The sequence below is a fragment of the Trachypithecus francoisi genome, unplaced genomic scaffold (genome assembly GCF_009764315.1).
Source record: "Trachypithecus francoisi isolate TF-2019V2 unplaced genomic scaffold, Tfra_2.0 Lachesis_group9, whole genome shotgun sequence".
Classification (NCBI taxonomy): domain Eukaryota; kingdom Metazoa; phylum Chordata; class Mammalia; order Primates; family Cercopithecidae; genus Trachypithecus; species Trachypithecus francoisi.
In genome coordinates this window covers 54,649,667-54,669,074 of record NW_022681474.1, presented here as the reverse complement: position 1 = coordinate 54,669,074, position 19,408 = coordinate 54,649,667, and the positions used below count along the sequence as shown (strand labels likewise).

The 19,408-nt window shown below is 38.1% G+C and overlaps 1 protein-coding gene across 7 annotated transcripts in view; it reads left to right on the top strand.

Annotated features, from left to right (window-relative positions):
• Positions 1 to 19,408, top strand: part of ERCC6 (ERCC excision repair 6, chromatin remodeling factor) — an 82,154-nt gene that overhangs the window by 33,472 nt on the left and 29,274 nt on the right. For all 7 annotated transcript variants that reach the window (XR_004436806.1, XM_033210009.1, XM_033210008.1 and 4 more), the window contains 2 exons: positions 4,935 to 5,093; positions 12,587 to 12,722. Coding sequence is in view for 6 of the 7 variants with exons in the window: in XM_033210009.1 (XP_033065900.1) it covers positions 4,935 to 5,093; positions 12,587 to 12,722 (295 nt within the window). In the remaining variant the exon portion in view is untranslated. The remainder of the gene's footprint in view (positions 1 to 4,934; positions 5,094 to 12,586; positions 12,723 to 19,408) is intronic.

Genomic DNA, 19,408 nt, shown 5'->3' with positions numbered 1-19,408 from the left:
AAAAGCAACACATTTAAAAGCCATCTATGTTGAATAATTTTTTGTTCTTAGTAATTTTAAGGTGCCAAACTCCTAATTTCTTAAATCAGATTAATAGGAAGAGTTGCATATTAAAATCAATATTGGGAAGGATTTTTTTTTCTTATATGTGGGAATAAAAAACTTTTGAGATGTTTTGAGTCTCTTATATTGTACCTGAGGGTATAATATTTTTGAGCTGACCAAATGTGCATCTGAATATTTTATGTAGGATGTCATTCTAATGCCAAAAGAGAAGATATGGGCAACACCTGGACGATTAAGTTGCTATCTGAAGCCAGGTTTCATGTGTCAGTGGCCAAGCATTGGAGATGACCGGATGCTGCCTGATAGATGCATGCATGTCATCTCTAAGGGCTGGCTGGTCTCCCGTGATGAATGTAAATACTGAGGAACATTTTCAGTCTCATCACTCGTGGGATTTACTTAACAAGATAATTTAGGAAGCCTTCTTAGATGCATATAGGAAGTTAAACCATTACATAGCTTCTTTCTGTCTCTTTTGTGTAATCAATTTGTAGTTGGGAGCAGGATGCAAAGTTCTTTCTTTGAGATGATTAAGTTTAGTCTCCTTTATAGATTCAGTTGTCAGCCATGCCCTAAACTTGTGGAAGAAGTCTACTTAAAAACAGCATGCTCTTTATATTTTCTCTCAAAGAGCTTATATTACAGTTTTAATTTTTCTCTCCATGGGAAAGTGGAGAGCGAAGAGTAGTTATTTTATCCCACTAAACATTATAGAAAGCCAAACTCTGAAGATGTGAAGTGACTTGATGTGATTGCTTTAACTGGACAGAGGAACAGCCATGCAGAAGTTGAAATCCGAATCTGTAGTAATATTTGCAGAGAGGTAGTTGCTTTGTTTATTGCTTCTCCCAAATGAAAATTAACTATGGAAAGGTAAATAAAGGCCACATTTATTGGCAACTCTTTTTGTTTTCTCTAAAGTGATTGTTTATTAAGAAACAAGCCAAATACCATCAGTGTTGTACTAGCAAAAGGAATACCCAAATTATAGATTAAATTCATTTAAAAAAGACAGGATGCTTCTGTGTATGTGTAGTAAGTGATTTGGCAAATATCCTCAAGGATTAAGTTGAGTCTGCATTTTTGTATAAATGTCAGATTTTCTAGCAAAGATATTTCACAATTAATAGAACTAAACTTTGCTTACTAAAAGTATTTAGGATTCAGTGTATTGACAAAACTTTATAGTAGTTAATATAAATAATATTTGTTTTTTAAAAATTAGTCTTAATTGCACATTCCTGGAAAGTATTGTGTTTTTTAATCTGTGCAAAAACAGGATTTTAAATGTTTTGTAAATGTCATAAAACTTCTGTTCATTTTCTTTTGCTGTATGAAAAAAAATAACAGGATCGATAGTCTTCATTTTTCTTTTACGATTACATTTTAGCGGGGCCAATTTAATTTTAAACTGTAGATATATTTTTTACTGTATTTACTGCATTTTATGGAATTGAATTAACAGGATATAGAGTTGCACACAAGGGAGTCAGAAGGTACAATTAGCCATTTAAGTACTATTTTCTGCAAGATAATGTTTAACACTTAAATTTCTGTTTTGAAAGTTTGCCCAGCAAGTACATTTTTCTATCTAATTTAGCAAATGACAAACTTCAATCTTTTGAGCTTAACTTCAGCCACACTAGTAAATGCAATCTTGGGTTAGTGTGGCAATGCCAGTGCACACCAATTATCTGTGGTCACATAGTGATGCCTCAGTCTCAAGGGATAGCAGAATAAATTTTTTTATGTTGTATATTTACAAAAATCTTTAACTGTCCCTAAAAAGTAATTTTTATATGCCTTTCAAAAATTTTGAAAACTAGATTCTATAGTATGTTTTTATTTAAACTATGTAATTGGTTTACACTGTTTATTATTACGAAGGTAAAGCAGTAAAACCAAAGTCAGTTAGTGGCACAGCTGAAGCCTGAGTCAGGCCGCTTACTCCTCATCTCGCAATACCAGCTATGTATACCATCTACCAGCTGTGTGGCTAGTGCTTTTAATCTGCAAGTGAATTTCTTTAAATACCATCTGAGGGCCTTCATGTGTTGTGTGGAAAGAAAGAGCCACTCTTTGCTATCTTTGTAACTATCCCTAGTTGTTAGGGATCCTGCTCGAGATACGACTTACATGCAGCCTAGTAAGATTTTTTTTTAATGTCGTTTTCTTAGTGCTGTTCATCTTCTTGTAAACACATTCACATGCTGTTTGAAAGCCCTCAAAGATTAGATTTGTAGATGAGGAAACATCCAGCACATTGTATACTGCCTCTCCTGGGCCGCACAGGATCTAGTTGTCTTAACCCCCTCTCAAGTTCCTTCTGAGAGATCCCCTCTCAGGGATCCTAGGCTATTTATCATTCCTTTAATAATTTCTCAATTGCTCCTCTCCATACTCTCCCACTTTAATTAAGTTGATGAGCCCCAAGCAAAAAGAGTTGTTGGACTCATGTAGGATGGAGGCAGTGTGGTGTAGGAATAATACACTAGAATAATCTCTGGGAGATTTTGTTCCCTGACTGGAGGAGCTGGTCCCATGGTGGTTCTGTATCTCAGCAAAAAGAGGTCAATTGACTAGAATTCAGTGATTCTGGAAACTAATTGCACATCAGTTTTTTTGGAGAGCTTTTTGCAGTATGTCTTTTTCAAAAGTTGAGATTATTCTAGTATAGCCAGTTCATGAACCAACTTTTGTTCTAAATCAGGGTTTCTCGACCTTGACACAATTGACGTCTAGGGCTAAATAATTTGTTGCTGTGGGGACTGTCCTGTGCAGTATCAGATATTGAGCAGCTTCTCTGGCCTCTACTATTGCACTTCTCCAGTTGTAACAAAAATGTCTTTAGACATTGCCAAATGTCCCATAGGGAGAAAAATTACCCCTGGCTGACAGCTATTGGTCTAGATCATTTCCAGAATCACTTTGGAAACGTACAGTTCTGGATTTCAGCTCTGGCTTGCTCATTTTTTTCTAGCAATGTGACCTTTGGCACGTTACTTAAGCATTCTGAGCTTTTGTTTCCTAGTGATAAAGTGTGCTGATAATCTCCTTTGTGCAGGTTGATTGTGAGGCTGTGTCCAAACCACCTGGCCTGTGCCTCCTCAGCAGCCGGCTCCTTAAGTGGTAGCCATTATTCTCTGATTATATACCACATATTTTTGGAATTTGTCCTTCTTCCCAAATTGAACGATCTTGTATCTGTACTAGACTTCACCGTGTTTTGATTTTTAGTCCTTTTCTCCAAGGTGCATATCCAGTGTGTGTATTATAATTAGCAAACTTAATAAGCAGCAAAATTCTCATTCAGAGTTTTCATTATGTAATAGGTAATAATGGAACAGCTAGAGTCAGACTTCTAGAATTGCTTTGCAAAATACTGGGAGAAAGTTAATTATGATATATTTACCGAGAGGAGATTAAATAAAACCAGTTAAATGAGCTGAAGTCCAAAATGAGATTTTAGGTAGACATACCAAGTACCAGATAGTAAATATTTGGGCAGCAAAACAACAAAACCATCTTCTTTTAAAATGGGTAGCCCATTAGCCTTGATGTTTTCTTTGAAAAAAAAATCCTTTATCTTGCATCATCTTTTTACTTATTTATTAGAGATGGGATCTCACTCTGTTGCCTAGTTTGGAATCCGGTGGTGCAATCATGGTTCACTGTAGTCTCATCCTCCATGGCTCAAGCAGTCCTCTCACCTTAGCCTCCTAAGTAGCTGGGACCACAGGCATGTGCCACCACTCCAGGCTAATTTTTTTTTTTTTTTTTTTCTGGTAGAGATGAGGCCTCACTATGTTGCCCAGGCTGGTCTTGAACTCCTGAGCTTAAGTGATCCTCCAGCCTCGGCTTCCCAAAGTGTTGGGATTTACAGGCATGAGCCACCTCATCTAACGCATCATCTTTTAATTCAAGTGGTATTTGCTTTAGATTTTGTAACTTGGGATATAATCTTCATACCATTCCCTGTTGTTAAGTGTTTCTTCCACTCTCGGTAAATTTTTTTGTATTTTTCTTTTTTTAACTTTATTTTTAGGTTTTAGATTAAACATATCATTGATGGAGAAAGAAAAATATCAACTTCTACTTTTTGCGGGGCGGGGGGTGGTTTAAATTATTTCTCTTTGGCCCGTATTCCTTATTTAAAATCTTAATAGCTATGATCTTTTTGTACCTATGGTAAACTCCCTGAATCAATTTCTGCTTTGAAATATTAAAAAGACCTTTTGTATTGTTGAGTCTTTAAACTGTTCTTTTTTGCATCTGCTAGTAATATGACAGAATCATCTGTTATGTCCTAATTTTGAGAGCAGCCCTATTATTCAGACTTGTTTATGGCCTTAAAATTTAGTTTTTTCTATTAAAAGATAATATGATTACCAAGTGACTTTTCAACAGTATAAGCTGTAGGTTGTGGTGTTCTCTGTCCAGCTTTTTTGATGCTATTCAGATTGAAAAATAAACATTAGTGCCTCTTTTTTGTAGAAAAATTAATGGAACTTTATGAAAAATGTTTGGGATTTTTTCCCCCAGAAAGTGAGTAAAAAATAGTAAGTTTATGCTTGTTTAGCAAGCTATTTCTAATGTTGAAAAGAAAGGAAATAGTCTGTAATTACCCCATCTATCAGTTTAATTAGAAATGTGTTAACGTTTTGTAAAGAAAAATTTGTGATTTTATGCCTAGGTGATCAAAAATGTATGACCTTATAAATATACTCATGTAAAACACACATCCCGCATGTTTCTCTGACTGGTACTAGAACCTAGCCAAATGATTAATTCATGAGTACTTTCTGTTATGATCTGTATTATCCACCATTTGCCATTTTCTCTTTTCTTGTTGGTGTTTGTTGTTGTAGGTACCAGCAGACAGGTGTTAGGTGGCTGTGGGAATTGCACTGCCAGCAGGCAGGAGGAATTCTGGGAGACGAAATGGGATTGGGCAAGACCATCCAGATAATTGCCTTCTTGGCAGGTCTGAGCTACAGCAAGATCAGGACTCGTGGTTCAAATTACAGGCAAGTGCTCCTCTGCAGACTGTCAGTCTGTGGAGCTCAATTAATATTTCATCAGATGTATTGCTGTGGAGGAGGGTCTTGTGAATTATTGATGATATTTCAATTACAATATTCCTTTAATTCTTTTAGTGGGGGACATCAAAGGAAAAATTTTACGAGACAATGGAGCTGTAGGGCAGGAGAAATTAAACATGTAACACTTTTAATGAATTCCAGGCATTGATGCTTCATTTTGCAGATGAGCCCCACTAGATATTTTGGGTCAATACGATGTCTAAGGTTAGCTTCTACAAATGGATTGTTTACAAACTCAATTATGTTAATATCAATAGTTTACACAATATGGAATTTTAAATTAGACGTAATACCTTTAGTTCCATTTATTAAATTTTGCATTAAAATAGTTGTTCTGGCAGGAGACCAGGTGAGCATTACAGTAAGTACAAAGTCTATTCATGGGGAGAGTTGGAGCTTTGAAGAAGCCATTCTCCCTAATTTCCTTTATAATGAGTGTGCATGATAGCATTTCTAGATAGCTTGCTCTCTCTTTTGTTTTTGAATGAAGTTACTTGTCTGATCCTTGTGCTTTCTGCCTTTCCCAATCTGTGAACTTTATGTAATAAATTCTAAGGCCAAAACCTAAGTGACTACGTAAAATGGTAGAAAACTATGTTTAGATGTTAATCTTTCTTCTCTTTAGAAATTTAAATAAACTATTAAGGCTTTTGTATTCCAGAAGAATAAGCATTTAATCTATTTGGTGTGGTAGGACTGAAATACTTTATTTTGAAAGAAAGTACTATGAGCACTTCCATATTTAAACTGTAAATTGACTTTACAGAAATCGGTATTGGTAAAAATATTGGTAGGTAAATTATGTAGGATATTTCATCATATTGAACCCAGATAAGTCCAAGCTCCTTGTGTTTCAGGGCTTATGTAAAGAGTAAGAGCAAGGTATTTGCTAGAGGGGTGTGCCCTGGAAACCTCAGACACTCACTACATATGATTTGGAGATAACCTTTACAATAGTGTTAGTGTGCTTCACTGAAGTCAGCAAGTGCCCAAAGTTCTTCCTACACTCCAGCTCATCAGCAGCAAAATGCTTAGTAGAGAGCCAAATATGAACCATAAACTGAGTCATGATCATGTTTCTTTAGTCTCCAGAGTTTAGTGTTTTGTTTTTATTTCTTACTCTTTTCGTTAAGTTAGCAGATCAATACTTCTGTGAGGAGTGTTTGGAGTTTTAGAATATTTTAGAACCCCAGTTGCATTTATATAGATGTAGGAAGGGGAAGAAAACACTTGGAGATTTTTAAATGCTAAACGTTTTGTTGTTGTTGTTACAAGGAAGTTATATTGAAGCAGGGGATTTTTTCAAAATATGAGAATTCTATTACATTTTGCTTGGAAGCATGTGAAAACATTCCAAATCTAAGGAAAAGTTGAAGTTGAAAGTGGGCATTTAGTGTTGTCTTATCTATGACTTTATTTTTTTAATATGCTTTCTCTGTTTCAAATAAAATGCTTTTTCTGTTTCAAATAAGCTCTTTGGTTGGCTTGTTTTCTGCAACTCTATTGGGTGGTTTTGGTAACTAGACTACCCCAAACTCCTCCAAATAGTTTCTAGGACTCTCTTTCCTTAAATGGTTTCTGGGATTTTCTTATTTCCCATTTCTTTTCTTTGCTTCCCTTCCTATTATCATCAAACTTACGTGGAGTCTAATGCTCGGGTCCTGGGAAACCTAAAGTCATCCCTGCAGTGTAGTTTTGATCTAAAAATTAAAACATGCTCTCTTGGGTGGTGACAATCCTACTAAGAATGAAGTCAAGGCTAATAATGAACAGCAGCTGTAATCAATTAACTATCAATGCTTATATCCTCTTCTCTATAATGAAATAACGTGGCATATTGGACTACATCCCAGATTGTCTTTATTAAGATGTTATTGGTGGAAGTGGTTTGCGAGAATGTGGTGCTGCACCACAAACACCTGGGCTCCTCATGAGTGGAAGTTTACAGAGGAGTGTGGTCCTGACCTCCATTCATATGTACCAGGGCGGACTGGACCACATCTTCCTAACAACTTTATAACACATCCTCCTCTGGAACCAGATGAATTTGGGAGTTCTCTATATTTATGTCTTACAGAAAAATAGCTCTTAAGGTCAAATGAAGTTCTGTGTGAGCTGTTATTGCCTCATTGGCTATGTATATTTCCTGTGAACTCTTACAAACTGTAGAGGGGCCCTAATTTGAGATGATTTTAGTGTTGTAATTTTAAGGACCATGAACATTGAAGTAGAAACAGTGTCTCTGTGGTACCAAGAAACGTCATGTTAAAAGAAGTTTGATTTGTTGTTTTTTAAAAATGTGTTTTGTATGTGTGTTTCTAGAAGACAGAGAAGCATATTACATATGGTTAATAAACATCTATATGGTTGCTGTGTTCCCCGTTCATAATAGATACGCCACCTTCTTTTCACTTTGCCGTTCATAGTATAATGATAGGCCCCTCAATCTTACAATGAAAAGGAAATAAATTGACTTTTCAAACTTCAGTTAATTTTTTAAAGTCTTGGATATCATTTTGTTAATTTATAATGTTATTAAATTTAATAAACGTTCAAGGATAAATATTTTACTTTGTTGTTCTTGGTAAGTTCTGGGTATGACTAGCAGATTTCCATCTTGCAGGTTGATATATTTGACCATGGAGCTATTGGCTTGCCCTAAATTTATTAGGTAATCAATGGTAATCAGAGATTAAAGGAATTGTAGTCTGTTTGGTAATTGATGCTAATCACTGTAGTACACTTAGCCATTACTCAAGTTCATCTCACTGGAATTAGGGGTTAGGAAAGGGTGGTTCAGTTGACGACATGACTGTTAATGGAGTTGATTGTCCTGCTGTGGTCCAGCAACAATCTAGGTCTGCTTCTAGATCTCAACTCAGCGTGAAAATCTCCAAATTTTTCTACTAGAGGGAAAATAGCAGAAATTAAAGGGCATCATGATAATGCCAGATAGATGTTCAGCCAGAAGAATATACTAGCCTTAAATAACAAAATGTGAGTCATCAATGTAGCAGTTTGCAGAAGGCGTATTATAAAAAAGAAAAAAATACTGTATAACCTGAAAAAACATATACATGTATTTATGCTTATCTGAATGTAAGTTTGTTGTAAAAATCTTTTAGACAGCTTTTGATTGGTTGTTTCCTAATCCCTGCTAAGTGCATATTGATGATAACTCTTTTATTCCCCTTGGAGGACAGAAAGAAGCTGGTGCATTTAATCCTTTTAGAAAGGCTTGCTGCCACGGAAGGGGCCAGGGCAGAGTCCCACTCTCCTCAGGGAGCTCGAGGGGTGCCTAGAGAGGCCCTGCCTTGGTGAGGAGCATAGCTTAGAAACTCTGTAGGAAGAGTGTCGGAGTCTCCTGTAGCCTCTGGCTTCTTGTAGTCTGACCCTTTCCACCCAGTTGAAGGGCAGGGACAGTGGTGACTGTAGCTGGAGGCAGGGAGGGTTTCAAAGTAGACATAGGTATTTTGTCACGTTGGAGTATAAGTGTAGGCCTCATTTAAGTTAGGGCTTGACCAAAGTTTCGTTATTTTTCTATAGAACTACAGATTATTTTTCAGTTGTGTAGTAGATGATTTTTAATATTTCAAGCACTGTATGATTTACTCTTTAGTTATTTGTAAAAGTTGTATTTTGTTTGTTTGTTTGTGTTGAGACAGAGTCTCGCTTTTGTCACTCAGGCTGGAGTGCAGTGGCGCAGTCTCAGCTCACTGCAACCTCCGCCTCCCGGGTTCAAGCAATTCTCATGCTTCAGCGTCCCAAGCAGCTGGGATTACAGACACTCACCACCACACTCGGCTAATTTTTGTAGTTTAGGTAGAGACGGGGTCTCGCTCTGTCGCCCAGGCTGGAGTGCAGTGGCCGGATCTCAGCTCACTGCGAGCTCTGCCTCCTGGGTTCATGCCATTCTCCTGCCTCAGCCTCCTGAGTAGCTGGGACTACAGGCGCCCGCCACCTCGCCCGGCTAGTTTTTTTGTATTTTTTAGTAGAGACGGGGTTTCACCATGTTGGCCAGGCTGGTCTCGAACTCCTGACTTCAGGTGATCCACCTGCCTTGGCCTCCCAAAGTGATGGGATTACAGGCGTGAGCCACTGCACCCGGCCAAAAATTGTTTTAAGTTCAGGAATCATTTATTTCTGAGCTCTAGTAAGGAAACAAAAATCACTTATGATTCCCCAACTCTGAAATAATCTCTTTTAGCATGTTGATATATTTTCTTCCAATCTTAAAAAATGTTTTAATTTAATAAAGCCAGTATTCATTAATTGCTTCCCATTAGGTAGGCATTGAGATCATTTGAAGAAGAGATTCTCTCTCCTCTCACAGAGTTTAGGGAGGATCTCATACAAGTATAGTAAAGGTGATTTGTGTTACGACAGGGTTAATGTGGAGTGCACTAAGGAAGAGTCCTTAACTTGTTTACAGAGAAAGGGACAGGGAAGGCTTTGTTGAGGAAGCTAGAGATCTGAATGTTGAGTAGAAGGTAGCTGGAGGGGTAAGAGGGTAACCACGACAAGGTGAAGGTCGATTGGAGGAAGGGAAGACTGTTCAGGCTGGTGGGCTGCTGGCCACAGGAGCAAGTGTTAGGATAGTGGCAGTGAGAGGTAAGGCAGGAGAGCCGAGCAGAGGTCAGTCTTTGTCGCCTCGTAGGCCAAATCCAGCTGTTTAATCTCTGTCCCAAGAGCAGTGGGCAGCCATTGGAGGCTTTGAAGTGAGGGGATGAGGAATTCAAATTTTACTGTTTGAAATAATCATCCTTGAAGATGCAATAACCCAGATGAGAGAGGAGAGTGGCTGGAACTGGCATAGTAACAGTGTAGGCGGAGAGACACTGTGACTGAAAGGATTCAGGAGGTAAAAATGATGTGAACTCAGTGTAGGTTGCTCATGGTGGACAGCAAGCAGGTCTGCTCAAGGATAAGGCCTAGGTTTCTGATTTGGGCGCCTGGACAGTGGGAGACAGTTCTGTCCATTGGTTTGGAAGCACAGGGATGGGAGACAGCCAGGCAAGGGAGGATGGTGTGTAGTGCTATGGGGATATCGGCAGTGAGATACCTAGTGTGTGGTGGTTTGGAGTTCAGAATAGTGAACTCCAAATCTAGGCTGGAGACCTAGATTTGGCATTACCAGCATCTAGAATTGAAATTGTGGGAATTAGTGAGATAGAATGGGGATAGTGTATACAGTGGAGTAATGTATGTGCATTTGGCTTCACACAGTCAACATCTTTGTGGGGCAGGAAAAGGTAGTGGAGGGGAGGGATGACAATGTGCAGAGTGCAGTGACTCTGTTCCAGGTGTGTGAAAGGCAGGCGTGTGGCCCTGTGATGCCCTCAGTCAGTCCCAGCTTTTAGTTGCCTCTTGTAACATGAGCTGAGTGTTGTTGAAGAGGTTGCCATGGTTAGTTTTGACTTCTGCTTAATTTTCATCTTATGCACTGACTGGCATCCAACCTCCAGCAAGACTGAAGATAAATTGGCTACAGTAATGGCAGCATTGCTTGTGGAGATAAAAGCCCAAGAGCTTAGCTAAAGGGATTGGTCTCAAACAAGAAAAGGGACACTTGTCCCATTGTCCCAGAAGGGCAGGAGGAGTGCAGATGCGGACAGGGAATATAATGTAGGATGTATCGGGATATTTGACTGCACCTAAGTGAAACCTGGCCTCAAATTGGGTTAAACATTCACAAATGTATGGTACACCTAGAAACCTGCAAAGGGGGAGGCTGTGGACACAGCGTGATCAGCAGTTCAATGATGTCTTCAGGGACCCAGATACTTTAATTTTTGCCCAAGGCCAGGTCTCCTTGTAATCATTAGATCTCCTTACCACTGTAACCCAGTGACCATTGGTCTGTACATGTAGCTAGGAAGACCAGGAGAGAAAAGTCTCTCCCAACCTAGAATGTAATTCTTCCTTACAAAGTTGGTCAGTCTTGCCAGGCCAGCTTCATGGACTAGTGAGAATTTCAGGGGAGTACCATGCACTGACAGGTTATAGATGAGTCAAGATTCCTGCTCCTGAGCCAGGCAGTGGTCAGAGTCCCATAAACTGTGTGTCTGTGGGAAGGAAGAAGGAGGGGCACCTGCAGAAATCTGATTCTTCAGGAAAAAGAGAGAAGGGAATGGATGTTGAGACAATGGCCACAACCAGTTTCTCCACCTATACCTATGTCTAAGGAAATTGGGATAATTTAATAATTATTTTTAAAAAATAATAAATAATTTTTAAAAATTATGAACATTTTTCTAGTTTATTAACTTCTTTAAAATGATTTTAATAGTTGTATGATATTCCATCTTACTTAACAGAATCTTACAGTATTTTCTGTATGGTCCTGTTTTAAGCACTTTATAGATGTTAACTGATTTAATCTTCTTAACCCAATAAGATCAATACTGTTATTATTCCCATTTGAAAATGAAAAACTGAGGTTTCCAGAGGTTAAATAGTGTGCCCGAGATCATACAATGTGTGCAGAGCTGGGATTCAGATCCAGGCAGTGCCCCTAACCCCTGGCCCATGCTTTTTAAAGAAATGGGATAGTTCATTCAGCTTCCCTCTTCTCTATGGACATAGGTAGCGCCCACTTTTTCTGCAGTAAAAAGAATGCTCCAGTGTGTATCCCATTGTATAAATGTTTGTATTGGGATTGCTGGGTCAATGCTTGAGTGCCGTTAAGGCTCTTGATTTTGCTGCCCAGCCACCTGCCCACACAGCAGTGCTAGCTCGTACTCGGTTGGTGTGGGCTTCCCAGGAGAGAACACCCACTGGGATGCTCCTCCATGATGCTGTTGTGGTGTGGAGGAGCAGGCAGGGTGGTGTAGTGAGGACAGGCTGCAGTAAGTGAAGACTGGCTGCTAGGTAGCCCTCTGTCCCCTGGTAGCCGTGTCACCTGTGCCATGCCAGCCTTCTGAGCCCGCATCAGTGGAGCATTTCTGGCCTGCTTGCTTCCTAGGGCAGTGAGGTTGAAATTCTGTGGGTTGAAAACTCTTGGTAGACTATAAAGCTTCAGGCAAATTTAGGATCCTGTTATGTTCACTTAGGTTAAGATACACTTCACTAATGTATAAAAACTTCACTAATCTGTAGTAGAAGGGAAAAGAAGAGTATTTTTGTTAAATAATATTTGTTTGATTTTCTTTTATGTTACTATAGATGTTATATCTCTTAATATATTATTTAGTGTTTTACCACCTACATCCACGAATTAATCAATGGGATTATAGAGATTTTACTTACTGGGTTTTAACCTCAGTAACTTTTTCTTAAAGAAAATATCAATAAATTTCCATAGTTAGCATTTTTTTTTTAACTGAGTTTTTTGTTTGTTGTTTTGGGGGATCTTTTGAGCAGTTGATGACTGTATATGCTCTTTCATGGTTGTTTTCTTCTTGGACGTTTGGATGCAGGTTTGAGGGGTTGGGTCCAACTGTAATTGTCTGTCCAACAACAGTGATGCATCAGTGGGTGAAGGAATTTCACACGTGGTGGCCTCCGTTCAGAGTGGCAATTCTACATGAAACCGGTTCCTATACCCACAAAAAGGTAACATAATATTTCAATACCTTTTTGTTTTGTTTTAATGCCCTCCATTTTACATATTTGGTTTTTCTCTGATCCATGTGTTTCTCAAATGTATATTCCTGTTTTTTTCCTGTGCATTTAAAGTTATTTTATTATTGACTTACTTTAGAGCTCTGTGTTTTCAGAACAGTTATGAATATAGGTCTTATTGTTCCAACAGTCTGTGGTGGTGGTGTGACATGTTTGTTGTCCAGCGAAATATGAATCGTCTCAGACAGGGCACAAGCCTGGTGGCACAGGTGACTGCGTCCAGTAAGGAGAGACTTTGGGCATTAGCGGCAGTAAGGAGAGACTTTGGGCATTAGCGGCTTTAAACAGTTTTAGGAAAGTGGATACGGAAGTAGAATAACAACTCTTAATTGGTAAATGCATTTGTTAATATGCATTTAAAATCTGTTTTTGATGAATGAAAGAAGAAACTTTCCATTTTGAGAATTTCCCAAGTGTTGTTGCTTTTTAGTTGTGTTTTGTTCCCCGAATCCTTGATCGTCATGTATTGACAGTTGTATTTCTTCACTTATAGTTTGGTAACATCACAGTATCAAAAAGGAGCTTTATCTGTGCACCTGTGGGTAGCATAGATACGTTGTGTTCTTCCTTTTTTCTTCTCGTCTGTCCAACCATCCAGACTGTGAGCTCTGTTGAGTAGGGACTGTGTCTGATTCATTTTTGTATCCCAGGTGACCCATAAGCATTTGTTGAATAAATAATAATCACACAGTTTCACTGTGAATTTGCAGGTTACATTATTGAGGAGAAGCAGCAGTCTCTTAGCAGCTAGTTCTTTCTTTCCCGAGTCTTCTGAGCTCTTGAGTGAGTTATCAGGGCCCAGGAAAGCAGTGCTGGCTGCAAGGGCTATGGAGTGTTTGCCTTACGGAGTCAGATGCATGAGGACCACAAAACTCCAGGATTCCTGTTGTATTTGTGTTCATGGAAAAACAAGCTTTTGATAGAAGTGACTCAGAAAAATCTATGGTTTGGTAGCATAAGTAAGGCGAGATGGAATTTTGCTTACACTGTTATTGTTAAAACCAACTGACTTTGCCCAGAATTTTAAGTGATAAGTGGAAAATAAACTGGATAAGATAATTAATAAATTAGGGTAAATGCTGTGAGTTATAAAAAGAAGTGATTTTTAGCAATATGAAGATAATAACAGTTTAGATTGTTGTCTAGTCAAACCTTAAGTGGTTTGTCAAACCTTAAACTATCCTGTCACTATCCTTGTAAAGCATTTGTGGTTCCCTTTTCTTTTCTGTTATCTGTTAACATCTTAGTGTTTTGTGCTGCAAAATCCTGTAGCAGGACTCATTAGCTGATGTTTGTCTTATAAAGGCAATTTAAAAAAATGTTCTTCCTTTCATTTTCTTGTGGGCTAGTAAAGTGTGCGTATTGGACACCTTTACCTGGATCATAGCTTGCCTCCAGTTCCTTTGTCACCATAGTTTGAAGAACTGCCTTCATGTAAACCACATACATGGACTCATTATGGAAATAGAATTGACAGTGAACTTGGTGAAATTTGCCTCCTTAACTTTGGAGGGCAAACTTTTAAGAAGAGATACTTCACTTTTGGTTGAAGTGGTTTTACCTTCTGAGGTTGTTTTACCTTCACAGACACATGCATACATATGGTGGTTAATAATTTTTTCAGTGTTTTACAGTTTACCAAGGACTTTAACTTGAAGATTCTTAATTAAATTTTGAGGAAAAACAGCATTAGTTTTCTTGTGTTTTTATTCAGACTCTCAACTCTCTTCCTACTGTTCCTTTTCCATTATAAAGTATCTTAGATCACTAAAGATGTAAACTGTTAGGCAAAAGATCAGAAAGATGTACTTTTATATGTATCAAACTATATTCTTGACTTAGAAGCGCTATATTTATTACTTTTTATTAATGTTAATATTGGCTTATTATTTGTGGTGATGACACATTGAAAATGTATTAATAGTTTCTTTCCATAGGCCTTGATATTGACATTTCTAAGATCATAACTTTGGTTTCTAGATTCAACTACTGAAGGGGTATTTGCTTCCTCTGCAGCTTCAATCTTCTCTGTATGTGCAGATCTTTGTCACTACACATGCATACCTGCTGGCCTACATGTGTGTTAAATTACAATAGAGTCTATGTTTCTTATTCATATTTCAAAAGTTCTGTTTATGGTGATTCGTCATCATAATGCCTGACTTCCTTATCAGCTGTGATTGCTTTTTGCAGTGGATGAGCTTTCTGTGCCCACCAGCTGTTCTGTCTAAATTTAATAATGGTACTCTGACATTGGGACATTCAATACTGTACAGAACAGGGAAGGGAAGAGAATTTCTGTTTAGAAATATTTAAAAGAGTAATAATGCCAGAATTGTTTTGCTTATCATTCAAGTAGATTATCTTTATTTTCCAAATGCTTTGTTGTAGCTGGTATGACATAAATTTTGAAAAGTGGCCAGGCGCGGTGGCTCACACCTGTAATCCCAGCACTCTGGGAGGCTGAGGTGGGTGGATCACGAGCTCAGGGGTTTGAGACCAGCCTGGTCAACGTGGTGAAACCCCATCTCTACTAAAAATACAAAAATTAGTTGGGTGTGGTGGCATGCGCCTGTAGTCCCAGCTACTCGGGAGAATCTCTTGAACCTGGGAGGCGGAGATTGCAGTGAGCCTAGACTGTACCATTGCACTCCAGCCTGGGTGACAGAGCGAGACTCTGTCCCAAAAAAAAAAAAAAAAAAAATTGACAATTTTTCATTTGGAAAAATATCAAATGGTCAGTTTCTCAATTGAGCACATCTACCATTCTTCTTCCCCAGATTGCCCTCTAGCTTCCCACCTCTCTCACCCTTTGATGCTATGTTATCATTGTTAATAGTCTTTGATTGGCAGCATAATTTGTAATTGTCAAATGCATACCCAGCAGCCATGCAAAAAAATATACAGCTGATAGTTTCAACCAAATGATGAAATCTGATAAAGAAATTTTTAGGCTTCTGAATCTCTTTTAATGGTCACTTGAAATCTCATTTAATAAAAGTTCAAGATTTTCTTTTTCTCATTGTATTTTGTGATCTTTTTTTTCTAATATAGAGCAACTTTCATGTGAGTTGATTAATATTTATTTGTTAAAACAACCAGAAACACTGCATTTCAGGTGTTTGATGTTGCTAGGGCTCCAAAAAAAAAAAAAGAGAAGGATGTTTTTAACTAACCTTAAAAAGCCAACTGTTTTCTTGGGGAAAGAAAATATAATAAATGAAGAGATATGAAAGAAGGCAGTCTTGTGATACCTATTCCATAACTCACAGTAGGTGGTGACATCTTTAGCACTGTGTTGTAAAGTTTATTTAATGATTAAGGTTCCTTTTTTTCAATTTATTGCAAGATACATAATGAGAAATTGCTTATGTTCTGAAACAGTTGTCTCTCTCCTACCTTTTTTTGCTATGTAGGCTCTAGTAGTTCTGTAACATCTTAGGTAATTTAAAGAGTTTTGTTTCATTTTAATCAATTCATGACATGTAGATGCATAAGAGTGGGAAAAGCAACAAGAGCATGCAGTTGGTGCATTGGTTTTGTGCTTATAAGACCAGGGTTTGAATCTTGGATCTGCTGTTTTATAACTTTGCAAGCTTGGGCGAGTCATTTGCCTTTCTGAGCCTGATTTGATCACCTGTAAAATGGGTAAGTTTTGGTAAACTTGTGAGGACTTTTTGGGTTAATATGTATGTATGAAGAGCTTAGTGTGGTCCCTAATAGTAACATTTACTCAGGTAATTCTTGCTGTTGTTAGAAACAAAGAATATTTAGGCCTCTTCACCTCAGAGGTTGGGAAAAGAAAAGATGCTGAATGAGGCATTGCTGATTGACTCAATGTGTAGTCTAGAGAGAAGGGACACATGTACTTTATCAAAAATGTTCATGGTCATTCAACATCACTTAGACCTTTTATTCTCATGTTCAGATACACTTGGCCCCAAATGGAAACAGTGAAGTGCAAGGTGTGGTTAAACAAGCAAATAATGGCCCAGCGCGGTGGCTCATGCCTGTAATTCCAGCACTTTGGGAGGCCGAGGCGGGCGGATCACGAGGTCAGAAGATCGAGACCATCCTTGCTACGTGGTGAAACCCCGTCTCTACTAAAAATACAAAAAAATAGCCTGGTGTGGTGGCAGGCACCTGTAGTCCCAACTACTTGGGAGGCTGAGGCAGGAAAATGGCATGAACCTGGGAGGCAGAGCTTGCAGTGAACCGAGATCACGCTACTACACTCCAGCCTGGGCGACTCTGTCTCAAAAAAAAAAAAAAAAAAAAAAAAAAAAAGAAAAGCAAATAACACAAAAACTTGGCCATCTGATGAAACTCCTGTCAACATGACGTTCTTTAAAAGGGCCTGTTTTCTGAAACTAGAGCAAAAAGACGTGGCTTTTTAAAAAGCTAGATGGGAATAAAACACTTAAAACAAAAAAAAAAAGAAGCCACATTATTCCTCAAGCATCTGAAATATTTCAGATACATTCTAAGCGCAAGAATTATAGTAGAATGCAAAGTGGTATCATTCCTATTAACTTTAGAGTCAGTGTATACACCTGATAGAAGACATGATAGATGCTGGGCTTGTTCTGCGAGATATTGCTGGAGCCCTTTTTTTTTTCCTTATTGTCAGCACAAATCCTTGTTTATTAAAGATTTAGCTTGAAGGAAATTTTAATTAATTACAGGTGCAGTAAATCCTGCCTAGGAAGCGGCTGTACTGTGTTTCCCGTGAATGGCCTTCATGTGCCTGTGCTTCACTCCTCTCCCCGCCGCCTGACAGTGTGATTTATGGCTGTTGTTTTCCACCAGTCCACTGTTTGTCCTCTAGGAGGGATTGGTCTCTTGAGCCTGCATAATAACAGCAGCACTTTCACAGACATCTTTTAATGACAACAGCACTGCATTCAGTAAGTCAGGCTAATTGCAGATGTACCCTATTAATTGCAAAAACTAGGAGAGGTTACATATTTTACAAGCTTTTAATTTGAAACCGCCCGAGATGATTTGTTTTAAGTGTTTGGATAGAGACGTCCATAATATTCAACAATTCACCATTATTGAAACTCCAGTCTAGGCAGCTATAGAATTCTGTGATTGAATCAGGTGATAACAAATGATCTTAGATGGGGTTTTACCCAGTGGCTAAGTGGAGATTATATTTTCAGTTGGGACATTTTGAACAACTTCTTGCTCTTTTTACATAAGCATCTTTTAAATTCTTGTTAATCATTAATACATCTTCCTGAACACAGTTGGAATTTTGTATTTCTATAGCTAAAATTTCTATACCTATAAAAGTATTTAGAATTTTCCAAATAAACTTCAATCCTGAAACAAGCATAGGAAACTAAACATCATTCCAGTGGTATACATTTGAGAAGCTTGGTGTCTCATTTGATAACTATGGGAAAGCTCCAGCTACACTAGGTGATGTCCAGAATTCATTTCGGCTTTGGCTTCTAAAGGTCGCAGGTCTGACCAGGTGAGGTGCTGGAGGTGGACGGTTTTTCTCTGGGCAGACTGCTTTTTTCACTGGCACCAGCAGCTGAGTGGGGCTGGCGCGAGGGAGTCCTGAAGGACCCGTACGTGTGTTTTTTAAGGCCGTTGTACACTCCAAGGTGTTTATTGCTGTATTCTTGTGAGGTCAGAAGTTAGGAAATGGTTCTTTCAGGTGTGGCCTTCAATATGGTATTGTGCAGGTGTTGAATTTTGTGAATGGGAAGATGGAAGAGTAGTAGTCATAATAGTAATAAAAATATGGCACACACCTGTCAAATTATTAATAGGTCCAGGCATTGTGGTGGTTCTCTGCAGCAATTGTATTAACTCTTTGAATGTTACATGAAGTACAACATATGAGAAGAAAATGTCCCTTCCTTATTTTGTTCCTTAAGATTTTCTTAGCCTTTCTTGTTGTACCCTTTTATACTCTGTTGAATTAAAACACATTTTAATCCTAGTTCTTTAAGAAGATACAAAATTACCATTTTTTGAAGATGTTGAATTTTATAAAATTTATATGAGATGATTATGATTACATGAATTATATTAGGCTTCCTGATAGCTATTCTTGTATTGCTGTGATAAAAGCCTTATTAGGTTAATGTATTACTAGGTTTTATCTGTAAAGTGGTTGACCTCTAGTTTAGAGGCGTGTATGCACACATGTAAGTGTGCTGTGTCAGTTTTGAAAACAGGGTTTGCTAGCCTTGTAACTAGCAAGGAATCATTGTAACTAGCAATGATTTGGAATCCATTCTTTTTCTGTATTTTGGAACAATTTCAGTAATAGGATCTATTCCTACTTTACTCATAAAACCCCTTTGGGTCTGGTAGACTTTTGGTGAGAAGAGTATAACATTGTTCAGTACTGGTTCGTTCTGTTGGTCTGATTTTTCTTGGGTCCATTTTGGCAATGAACTTTTTAGCTATCATATCTGTCAAAATGTTCAGATTTTGTGGCATGTATATTGTTTAACACTTTTGTATTCTCTACATCTGTAATTGTGTTCCTTTGACATTTCTGATGCTGTACATCTCAGTCTGTTCTTTTGACTCACTTTTCAGAGGTTTGTTTGGTTTAGTCTTTCCAAAGAATTATTATTTGCTTCATCAAT